General features: G+C 38.6%; 1 protein-coding gene across 2 annotated transcripts; it reads left to right on the top strand.

The window, feature by feature from the left end:
* Window positions 4,355-8,983, top strand: LOC109836289 (auxin response factor 18-like). Of its 2 annotated transcripts, none has more exons than XM_020404149.1 (5): window positions 4,355-4,791; window positions 4,995-5,065; window positions 5,179-6,357; window positions 7,211-7,962; window positions 8,657-8,983. In XM_020404149.1, the coding sequence occupies exons 3-5, from the start codon at window positions 5,284-5,286 to the stop codon at window positions 8,727-8,729; spliced, it is 1,899 nt and encodes a 632-aa protein (XP_020259738.1). In that variant the 5' UTR covers window positions 4,355-4,791; window positions 4,995-5,065; window positions 5,179-5,283; the 3' UTR covers window positions 8,730-8,983. The 2 variants fall into 2 exon arrangements, with proteins under 2 accessions (XP_020259738.1, XP_020259737.1); XM_020404148.1 differs by having other exon boundaries at window positions 5,166-6,357.

Below are 10,270 nucleotides of genomic sequence, written 5' to 3'. Positions count from 1 at the left end.
AGCTGCGTTGGGCAGCGGTATAGAGTTGCGTTGGGCAGCGCTTGGAGCTGCGTTGGGCAGCAGTATAGAGCTGCGTTGGGCAACGGTATAAAGCTGCGTTGGGCAGCGGTATAGAGCTGCGTTGGGCAGCACTTGAAGCTGCGTTGAGCAGTGGTTGGAGCTGTGTTGAGCTGCGGTATGAGCTGCGTTGAGCTGCGTTCGTGGCTATGAACACGATGCGTCTTGATGCTAGTGTGCGGGGAGGACTTCCACAGTTTGATTTGAAGAGACCGTCGATTTGTAGTCTCTTTCTGTCGAAGCGTTGCAAAGATTGTCATTTTGCAATCTTTGCTTTAGCTCTCTGATATATGAGAGTCGTCAGATTGTAACTCCCGATGTTGATTATGAAGGCTGTTTGATTAGAGCTTTTATCAGTTGTCGTGAAGGTCGTCAGATTGTAACCTTTAGCGATCTACGTGAAAGTCTTCAAATTATAACCTTCTGGAAGTCGTCAGATTGTAACTTCCATCATCGGTGTTTGATGGGGATCAGCTATCTATTGTGATTTTTAGACAGCCTACAATAATATGTTTTGATCATTTTATATCATAACTTAATTTTTGAGTAGAATCAGGAATTTTTATAAGGGATTTTCATGCAAAATTATTAGTAGTTTTGTATGCTTATGTAATTTCTTTTATCACATAAAATTATACTATAGTTATCATTAATATTTAGTTTTTGTCTTTTTATTACTTTAAGTCAATCAAATAACGTAAGTTGAGATTATCTAACCATTTTACATTCTTTTATTTATTAAGAAAATACAACCATCTAGACATGTTCACGTCTGTTTTTCAAAATTCGTGCTTTTGGAAATCATGAGTCCACCCTTGTGCAAGTTACTTTTGTTTGCATATATAAGGTTAATACCGATTTAAGTAGGATCTTATGTACACTTTCCCTCAGAGAAATGAAGGCTTTTTGATATTTTTCTTAATAGGACAATTTTAGGGTTTTCAGGGCAAAATAGTTCACTATCGTTTTGTGAAATTTACTATTTGTTAGTTATATATACTAGCTATTGCTTTAGATACTATTAGGTGTGAAATTTGCTATTTGTTAATTATACTGGCTATTGCTTTAGATACTGGTAAGTATTCAGTGTGATAACAAACTTTCAACTTAAATTCCTTGTATTTCTTAGGGTGTGATGTTTCTAATAACTTGGTAGTAAAGAGGTTTAAAAAATTTAAAAGTTTTGTTAGGTCTATTAATATTTTTATGATTACTATTGAGATTGTTTATCATAAAACATGAGCTTATAATGTTCTAATGTGTTGTGCAATTTTATTTTTAATGTAATAAGAAATGTGGTCTCTTTTTTACTAGAACATTAGTTCATAATGATATTGCTACTCATGCTTGACTCCATATTTTATCTTGAGATTAGTAGAGTTTGGAATATGACATAAAGTATCAATTTAACTTATTTTCTTTTACTATTCTACTTGAAGATATTATTATGTCATTTGATATTTTTTTTCTTAATAAATCAATTAATATGTCCCAATTAAGCTTATAATATCCAAAAATGTTGTGCAATTCTATTTTCAATGTAATAAAAATGTGATTTCTTTATTACTATAACTGTAGTTCATAATGACAATAACAATATCCCAGTTAGGTATATTCATCCGAGTTTAGCTTAAAAACACATTACATTAATTTTTAATAATATTTAAATAAAAATAATAGTAAATCTAATAATTCAATTTTATATATTTGAACTCAAGATGAATCTATCTTATTTATAGTAATGAAATAAAGATAAAAGAAAAATAATTTGATATTTAACCATAAAAGCTAGTACCCTAAAAAGCACTAGTTTGATAAGCGCTTAAGAGTCAGCCACGTATCAGCCGGATGAATCAAATCATGTGACCAAAAGACCCAACCTGGATATAGACACAGCCTGACCAGTTAAACCAACCCCTCCAATAATCCAAGTCTGAGTTGAAAGACATATTTAGGTCGGAATCCACCAGAGAAAGCCCGAGCCTGAGTCGAAAGGCGTTTTTACGTCAAACTCCACTAGAGAGTATTAGTCCTAAGACAAGAAAATGAATGTCTGGTAGCCTCACTGCTCCATTAAAAGCGTGATCAGGTGTTATGATGACTCCTCTGATGACGCCATACTCCGCCACCTAGTCGCCATTGCATTAAACCCATGGCCAGACGTTATAATGACTCCTTGCGCGACGCTCATATTATGCCACCATGTCGCTATCACATTAAATGCGATAAGAACAGCTCCTCAGGTTGGCGCTACTAATTGTCGACACGCGTAAAGCGGATGTAAAATGTCAATTTTGCCGGTCGCGTTGGATTACCAATTTACCATCACACTCTTCTATAAATAGATGCTACTTCCACCGTTCTAAGGTCTGAACTATCTAAATCCTACACTAGATTCTGTATTTCTCTTTATATTGCTTTTATTAGTCGTTGACTTGAAGTTAGAGGGCACGCCAAGAGAAATCTCTTTTGAGGCCTCTAATGTCTGTTGTTTGTATAGGGACCTGCATTCAATCTTCTTCCCGGTAATCACCCATCAAAGGAGATCTCAAGAACTCCTAATATTCTTCTAATATTACCCTACTCACAAATTAACTTTCAGTTATAAATATGTACCTAGAAGAAGAGCTCTGTGTTGGTGTTAAGCCCTTTAATTTGCTTTATTGCTAAGCAACAAAGGGCAACACTTAAGAAAAAAACATGTCTTTACGGAACTTTGTTCTCATGCAAATGGGAAGCTCCACAACCTTGTCTTTTGGGGTGTGTGTGTGTCTGTCTCTGTGTGTGTGTGTGTGTGGGGGGTGGGGGGGGGGGGGCAACAAGCGTGACAGTACGTCATGGAAGAGAACATTTTGAGTTAGCCCTAAACTTCCTACAAGTAGCAATATACTTAATGCTTTGCTTAGGTTCAAGTATACCAAAATATATTGGTGAACTTTAGGTAAAACTTAATTTCTCCCTTTTTTTTTTTTCTTTCCTTCTTTTGCTTAGTTGACGACAGCACCAAGACAGTGTTGAGGTGGAGGTGGCCCCCTTAACATGTGGTTAGGGAAAATGGAGGCAAACCAAGGTGGAGTGGAGATGGTCCCAATTTCAAATATTTTTTAAGGCTACATGTATAATATATTGCTAGCTTAATTACTTCAACTTAAAAATGAATAACAGAATGAGTGCTTTGACTAAAATCGTATTTAGGGCGAGTGATAAGTTAACAAGTTATGAAAAAGAAAGAAAATTTTATGTTATTTAGGAGAACGGTTGATTACCATCGTCTCATTTGCAAAATGAGCTAGGAAAATTATTTTAGGAGAGAATGTGATCTGCATAATTAACGCATTGGGCTTACGGTGGCACGAACGTAAATCAGAGAGAAGCCGGGGGCGATTAGCGAAAGGAAGCAAGAATCTCGTTCTTGTTACTTGTTTTTCGCTCTTCCTCGGCTACAGAGGGCGGGTCGAGAATCCCGACCCAAAGATCCGGCCCAAGTGGATTACAGCGAAGCTGTTCCCCCCGCACTTTTAGCATTTTCCTTTTCTAAACCATATTTATTAAGTTAATTAATATAAATAATCATGATGATAATAAACTCAAAATTAAATAAAACATGAAAGAAACTTAATTATCGTGATGCTCATCTTGAAAGCCCCTATAATTTAGTTTCTCACGCGAAAAGAAGCAGTTGGATTGTAAAAATATCTTAAAATTCGGATTGAAGAAGGGGAAAAAAAAAATTAGGAATAGCTTTTTTAGTAGGTAAGCACTACAAGAATTTGTTTCTTCGTATATATTTTTTATAATATTGTCAGGTTAAAAGTTCGCTAGAAGATATTTTCAAATGAAACAAGATTGAAAACTAAAGTCGTAACAGACGTAGCTATAATGTTACTCAAAATTTCTTTTTTTATTTTCTTCATGTAAAGAATAATAACTAGTTGTTAAATACGAAGATATCAAGCCTAATTTGCAACTTCTACGCCAATTAATGTCGCTTATTAATGGAGTATGAACGGAATATTCTTACGAAAAAATAAGAGTACTTTTTATATTTATTTTGTATCCAGTCACTCTTTAATACAAAATCACCAAGCGAAGTACTTAAAACGGTTTGCATACAAACCTGTAGCTAGAAAAAAAAAGATTCTGGAACACATGAAAAGATGTTGCGTGTATTATGAGCAACAGCTGTTTTGAGGAAACAGTGCCACAAAGTGAATGAGAGAGGAGCAGCCCGAGAAAGAAAGAGCACCCCCTCTCATGAATTAGTATTTAATTTCTATTTCTTTTCCTGTTTATTTATTATCTTATCTCATTTTTGGTGATATTTTTCTCTCTCCTCTCTCGTGGGCTGAAAAAGAGAGACAGGTAGAGGGAGAAAGTGAGCTGCTATAAGATCTGGCAACAGAGAGAGAGAGGGAGAGAGAGAGAGGGAGAGGAGAGAGAGACTTGTGAGTGAGAGAGAAGATACAGTTGTTCCATTCTCTTGCATCCTTCTCCTCCTCTTGGCTGTGCAAGCTTCGTTCCGTTCCTGCTGAATTTCCTTTGAAAGGAGAGGACTTTGCTGCGATTTGGACCAGAATCAGAGAAATGGTGATCTTCCGCTGCCGAAGCTGAGTTTTTTAAGGGGAAAGGAGAGGCTTTTGAAGGCTTCCTTGATCTGAATTGTAGTTGAAAGTGTTTCTTTCTTGAAATTGTGAAGTGGGTTTGAGAGGGTTGAGTCGAATTTGAGAGAAAGAGGTATGACATTTTTTCCATCTCATCAAGTTTTCCTTCCTCTTTTTTTTCCACGCCCCCCTTTAGGAATATGGTTTCATTTGCTTCCCGTTGCTGAACAATTCTCCCTTTTCCTGTCACAAAGCTTTGTTGCGGTTTTATTTTTAGGAAATTCAACTGCTAAATTTATGACGTGGGTTTGTCGAATTTGTTTTCCAAAATCACAGCTTTTTCACCAGGTTCTCACAAGAAAGGAATCGGCCGACCACAACAAAACAATGAATTTACTTGCTGAAAGGTAAGAGCTTTGTTCATGATCCTCTGTTAATTTTCTTTTGAGCTCTGAATAATTTCAAGTATTCAGTTAACTGGGGCTTTCTTCTAATAAACCACTATAGAATCTCTTTGCAGACACAACATTCTCTGAAACCAACAACCCAGCTGCCCCAATCCGTGCTATTGTTTGGAAAATCAACAAAGGAATCATCATCATCAACGACACCACCGCCAACAGCTATGAAGGACACCGAGAAATGCTTGGATTCTCAACTCTGGCATGCTTGCGCCGGAGGAATGGTTCAGATGCCATCAGTGAACTCCAAAGTTTACTATTTCCCTCAGGGCCATGCTGAGCATGCTCAATCTCCTGTAGATTTTGGCAATTCTATTAGAGTCCCGGCCTTCGTCCCCTCTCGGGTAACCTCAGTCAAGTTCATGGCTGATCCCGAGACCGATGAGGTCTTTGCCAAGATCCGCCTCGTCCCTGTTCCTCAAAATGAGATGGATTTTGGTGAAGATGAAGGACTTGGCATTGGTTGCAATGGATCCGCTGAATTGCAAGAAAAACCCGCATCTTTCGCAAAGACTTTAACTCAATCTGATGCAAACAACGGCGGAGGGTTCTCCGTTCCACGTTATTGTGCTGAGACAATCTTCCCTAGATTGGATTACTCGGCTGATCCCCCCGTCCAAACCGTTCTTGCCAAGGATGTCCATGGAGAGGTCTGGAAGTTTAGGCATATTTACAGAGGTACACCTCGGAGGCACTTGCTTACTACTGGATGGAGCACTTTCGTTAACCAGAAGAAGCTCGTGGCTGGGGATTCGATTGTGTTCCTCAGAACGGAGAGCGGGGACCTGTGTGTGGGTATTCGAAGGGCTAAGAGAGGGATCGGCACTGGTCATGAGCAGCCTTCGGGGTGGAATCCGCCGATGTCTGCGGCTTATGGGGGGTTCTCGGTTTTTCTGAGGGAGGAGGAGAATAAGCTTATGAGGGGTAATGGCAATGGGGGTAATGTGAGGGGAAAGGGTAGGGTGAGGGCTGAGTCAGTGATTGAGGCAGTAAGACTTGCTTCAAGTGGGCAGCCTTTTGAGGTTGTGTACTACCCTAGGGCCAGCACACCGGAGTTCTGTGTGAAGGCAGCAGCGGTGAGAGCGGCGATGAGGGTTCAGTGGTGTCCCGGGATGAGATTCAAGATGGCTTTTGAGACCGAGGACTCATCAAGGATCAGTTGGTTCATGGGCACTATTTCCGCAGTTCAAGCTGCAGATCCTATACGGTGGCCTAATTCTCCTTGGAGGCTTCTTCAGGTATCTGTCCTTATGCCACGGCTGAGGAATATGTATTAGCAGAATGCGCCTTCATTTTCTTTTCTCTATTCGTCTATCTAGAATTGCATACTTGATAGTTTAGGTTGCTTATAGTTTCTTTGTAGACTTGCTGTGCCAATTTTACACTGGACAAACAAAATTATATCATGCATACCTACTCTCTCTGCAAAATTCAGTCTCCGTACTTATCATTTTGTGACCATCTATTGATTTCTGCCAATGTTGAGCGCATATGCATATTCCTTATTCTGGGACCAGTTTCATTGGATTCTCCTTTACTTATTTATACAGCAAAGTTGTGCGGAATATTTAGAGTTGTTGCTTAAAGTTCCACTAGATTCACAGTGTGAACCTTGGTCTCCATACTGTTCACCCCGTGTGATTGAATTCACATTTCCCCCCTTATATCAAATAACTAACTTTTCAAAATCTATAGGGATAACTCTTGATTGCACTAGGTAAATTAGGTAGATAAATGTGAAACATCTAGGCTGTGAATTCTTATTTCAGTATGTTTATCCGAGCATTAGATATGTCAATTACATACTACGCGTGATGCTCTCCACTAGATTTTAATGCATAATGAAACTATAGTATCGATACTACATCAACTGTGTTCTTGTAGTTTCTCTTCCTCATTTAGCATCCATGAAACCTGTCTAATTGAAAACGAAACTATGACAACAATTCATGCATTATTCTATTATTTCCCACATCTATGCTGGTAGCTTATATCAGGCGCTTAATTTTCTCATGAAAATCAAGCGATATTCGTTCAATTTTAATCATTCCTAACAGTCTAATTCTTTTCCTCTAAAAAATATCTTTGCAGGTGTCATGGGACGAGCCTGACCTCCTCCAGAACGTAAAGCGCGTGAGCCCATGGCTAGTAGAACTGGTCTCAAACATGCCCGCAATCCATTTAGCCCCTTTTTCCCCTCCAAGAAAAAAATTACGCATCCCCGACTTCCCTCTAGATACTCACCAAATCCCGACCCCACCCTTTTCAAACAACCCTCATGGGCCCGTAGGCATACAGGGAGCCAGGCATGCTCAATATGGCATATCTCTTTCAGATCTTCACCTCAACCATCTTCATTCCGGGTTTTTTCACAGGGGCATCCACCACCATCATCCACCAACAAAATTTACCACCAGCCTCTTTGTTACTAACCCTTCTGTCGATGAGGACATCTCTTGTTTGTTGACCATTGGAACTCCTTCTACAAAGAAGACTTCTCAGTTGGTGCTCTTTGGGAAGCCGATACTCACTGAGGAGCAGATTTCTCTTAGTGGTTCTGGTAACAGTTCATCAGAAGGAAATAATGAGAATGTGGGAGATAATTCTCCTTGGCTTAGAGATCATCAAGCAGTAGAGTTAGGTTTGGAGTCTGGGCACGTTAAGGTGTTCATGGAGTCAGATGATGTTGGCCGTAATCTTGATCTCTCGGTTTTTGGGTCTTATGAGGAGTTGTATGGGAAGCTCGCAGACATGTTTGGGATTGAGAAGTCGGAGATGATGAGCCATGTTCTTTACCGTGATGCGACTGGTGCTGTTAAACACACTGGAGATGCACCTTTCAGGTGAGTACCGTGGAATAGTATATTTATTGTGAATTATATCTTTTTCATAATGCTGGAGATGATGAGCCATTTATCTTTTTCATGTTGAATTATATCTCTATTATACATAAATAACATATTTATTGTGTCTTATTAACTGGCATTAAGATATATATATACCCTGAAAAATGGTTCTCATAATGCTTTAGACTTGAAACAATTTAAAGCACGTCTGGTTTTGGGTACTTCTGACCTCTGCACTAACATATATAAACAACAACGTTTATCTCAAATTTTCGGGTTCAGCCATATGAATCCCACGCTTCCACTCAATTAAGTTAGTTGAAGGTTATCTTCTCCAGTAAGTTAGTCATTGTCGCATCTTTCTTAATCCTTTGAATTGCGGACAGACCCCCTGTACTTTTACCAAATTGAACTTACTTCATATGTAATTCTATTGTTACAAATAGACCCCCAGAAAAGGGTCAAAAAAATCTCACTCAAGGGGTCTATTTGCAAGAATAGGACTACATGGGTAATAAGTTCAGTTCGGTGACAGTACAGGGGGTCTATTGGCAGTTGATCCTTTGATATATTTTAGCTAGCTGTTAGCTGCTCTACAAAATTTATTCCTTCGCTTAGTACAACTTTATTCATTATGCATAATTTTGTTTTGTTCTCCGACTGATGGGATCTCATTCTGTATTTGTTACAGTGAGTTCATGAAGACGGCAAGGAGGTTGACGATACTAATGGATTCAGGCAGCAATAACATAGGAAATCAGTAGGAAAAGAAAATGAGGTCTATGTCAAATGTACAGTCGAACGAGCTCAGTTATTTTGTTCTCAATGCCAACTTTTTTATCCCGAACCCTTCGTTTTGTTTTTGTTTCTTTCATCAGTTTCTGAATGTTAGGTCTTTATAAGAGAGCTCCTCTGTATGCCAAACTCCTTACAGAGGCTTCTTGAACTTAAATCTTCTCAATTACAAGGTTCAATTTCAGAAAGTAGGCAATATATATGTTACATCTTTCTTTCTTTCTTTATCCATGTTGATTATCGATTTTGTTTTTTGAGGGAAATATTATATATTTGTGCCTTGATTATCAATTTAGATCGTCTTTTAGATGCTTGAAAAAACTCTTCGAGGCGTGTGTTTTTCCCTAACGTAATGAGTATTTAACTATTTAGGCTAATCATTTATTACTAAAACCTTATGTCCGGTTGTTGGAACATAAAATGTGCACAGAAGTGATATATTGTTTACTTCAGAAGAGAAAAGGCTAAATACCCATATTGGTATTTTAATTCAACCCTATTTGCCAAGAAGGTATTTTAAATAAAAAATCGGCGTTAAGGCATTTTAATTGATTAAAATTACCATTTAGGTCCTTTCTCGGTCGCGGCGACCATTTTTCGGGGAGAAACTCGTACGTGCGTGACACGTGATGACTAATGGTGTTTTAGCTGATGATGTGGCTCGGTTTTAGCTGCTGATGTGGCTTAATCACAATTTAAGTCCAAAACGAACCAACCTGAACCCTAAAAATTTCAAAACAAAGATCAAACTTCCACGCATTCACTCCAGATCTCAGATCCAACTCAATTATCTTACCTTTACCGCTAACAGAAGCAGCCAAAACCCCCGATTCCAGGAACTTCTAGAAGAAAACGCCATGGGAATTCGGAGAGAAGAGAGTGAGAAGACGAAGATCACTGCAGACTAGATTGCCGCCGGCGCGGCCATGGATCGATGCAAGAGAAAGAGGTTCTATTTATACGGTAATTTCTCCACTAATTTTTCGCTAATTTTTTTTTACCAATTTTAGAAATGGGGGATTTTAAAATGCATCGACTCTTATTCTTCCTGCCACTGCCACGTCAGAAAACCGGTTGAATTAAAATGCACGTGACGAGTTCTCGCCGGAAAAATGGTCGCCGACGAGAAAAAGGACCTAATTGGTAATTTTAATCAATTAAAATGCCTTAACGCCGATTTTTTTATTTAAAATACCTTCTTGACAAATGGGGTTGAATTAAAATACCAATATGGGTATTTAGCCGAAAAGAAAATCATTAGTTGTTCTTGAACAGGCAAATGCTCTTTTTTAATCCCGAGGTTGAATCGATCAGCTGATTTTGGGTACGTGCATACATCGGATCAAGCAAATCGATCCTAAATTCCGTCATGCAATTCCCTCGTCTGCTCCTGATCGTCATCATCCTAAAAGAACAATAATAACAACGCATCACGATCGATTACTTTCATACATTCGCCTATGAGAATGTCAGGTGTAGATATGGACTAAACGCACAACAATTAATAAAG

This window comes from Asparagus officinalis, chromosome 4 (assembly GCF_001876935.1).
Source record: "Asparagus officinalis chromosome 4, Aspof.V1, whole genome shotgun sequence".
Taxonomy (NCBI): domain Eukaryota; kingdom Viridiplantae; phylum Streptophyta; class Magnoliopsida; order Asparagales; family Asparagaceae; genus Asparagus; species Asparagus officinalis.
The sequence above is the reverse complement of the archived record's forward strand: the minus strand, read 5'-3'. Positions and strand labels throughout refer to the sequence as shown.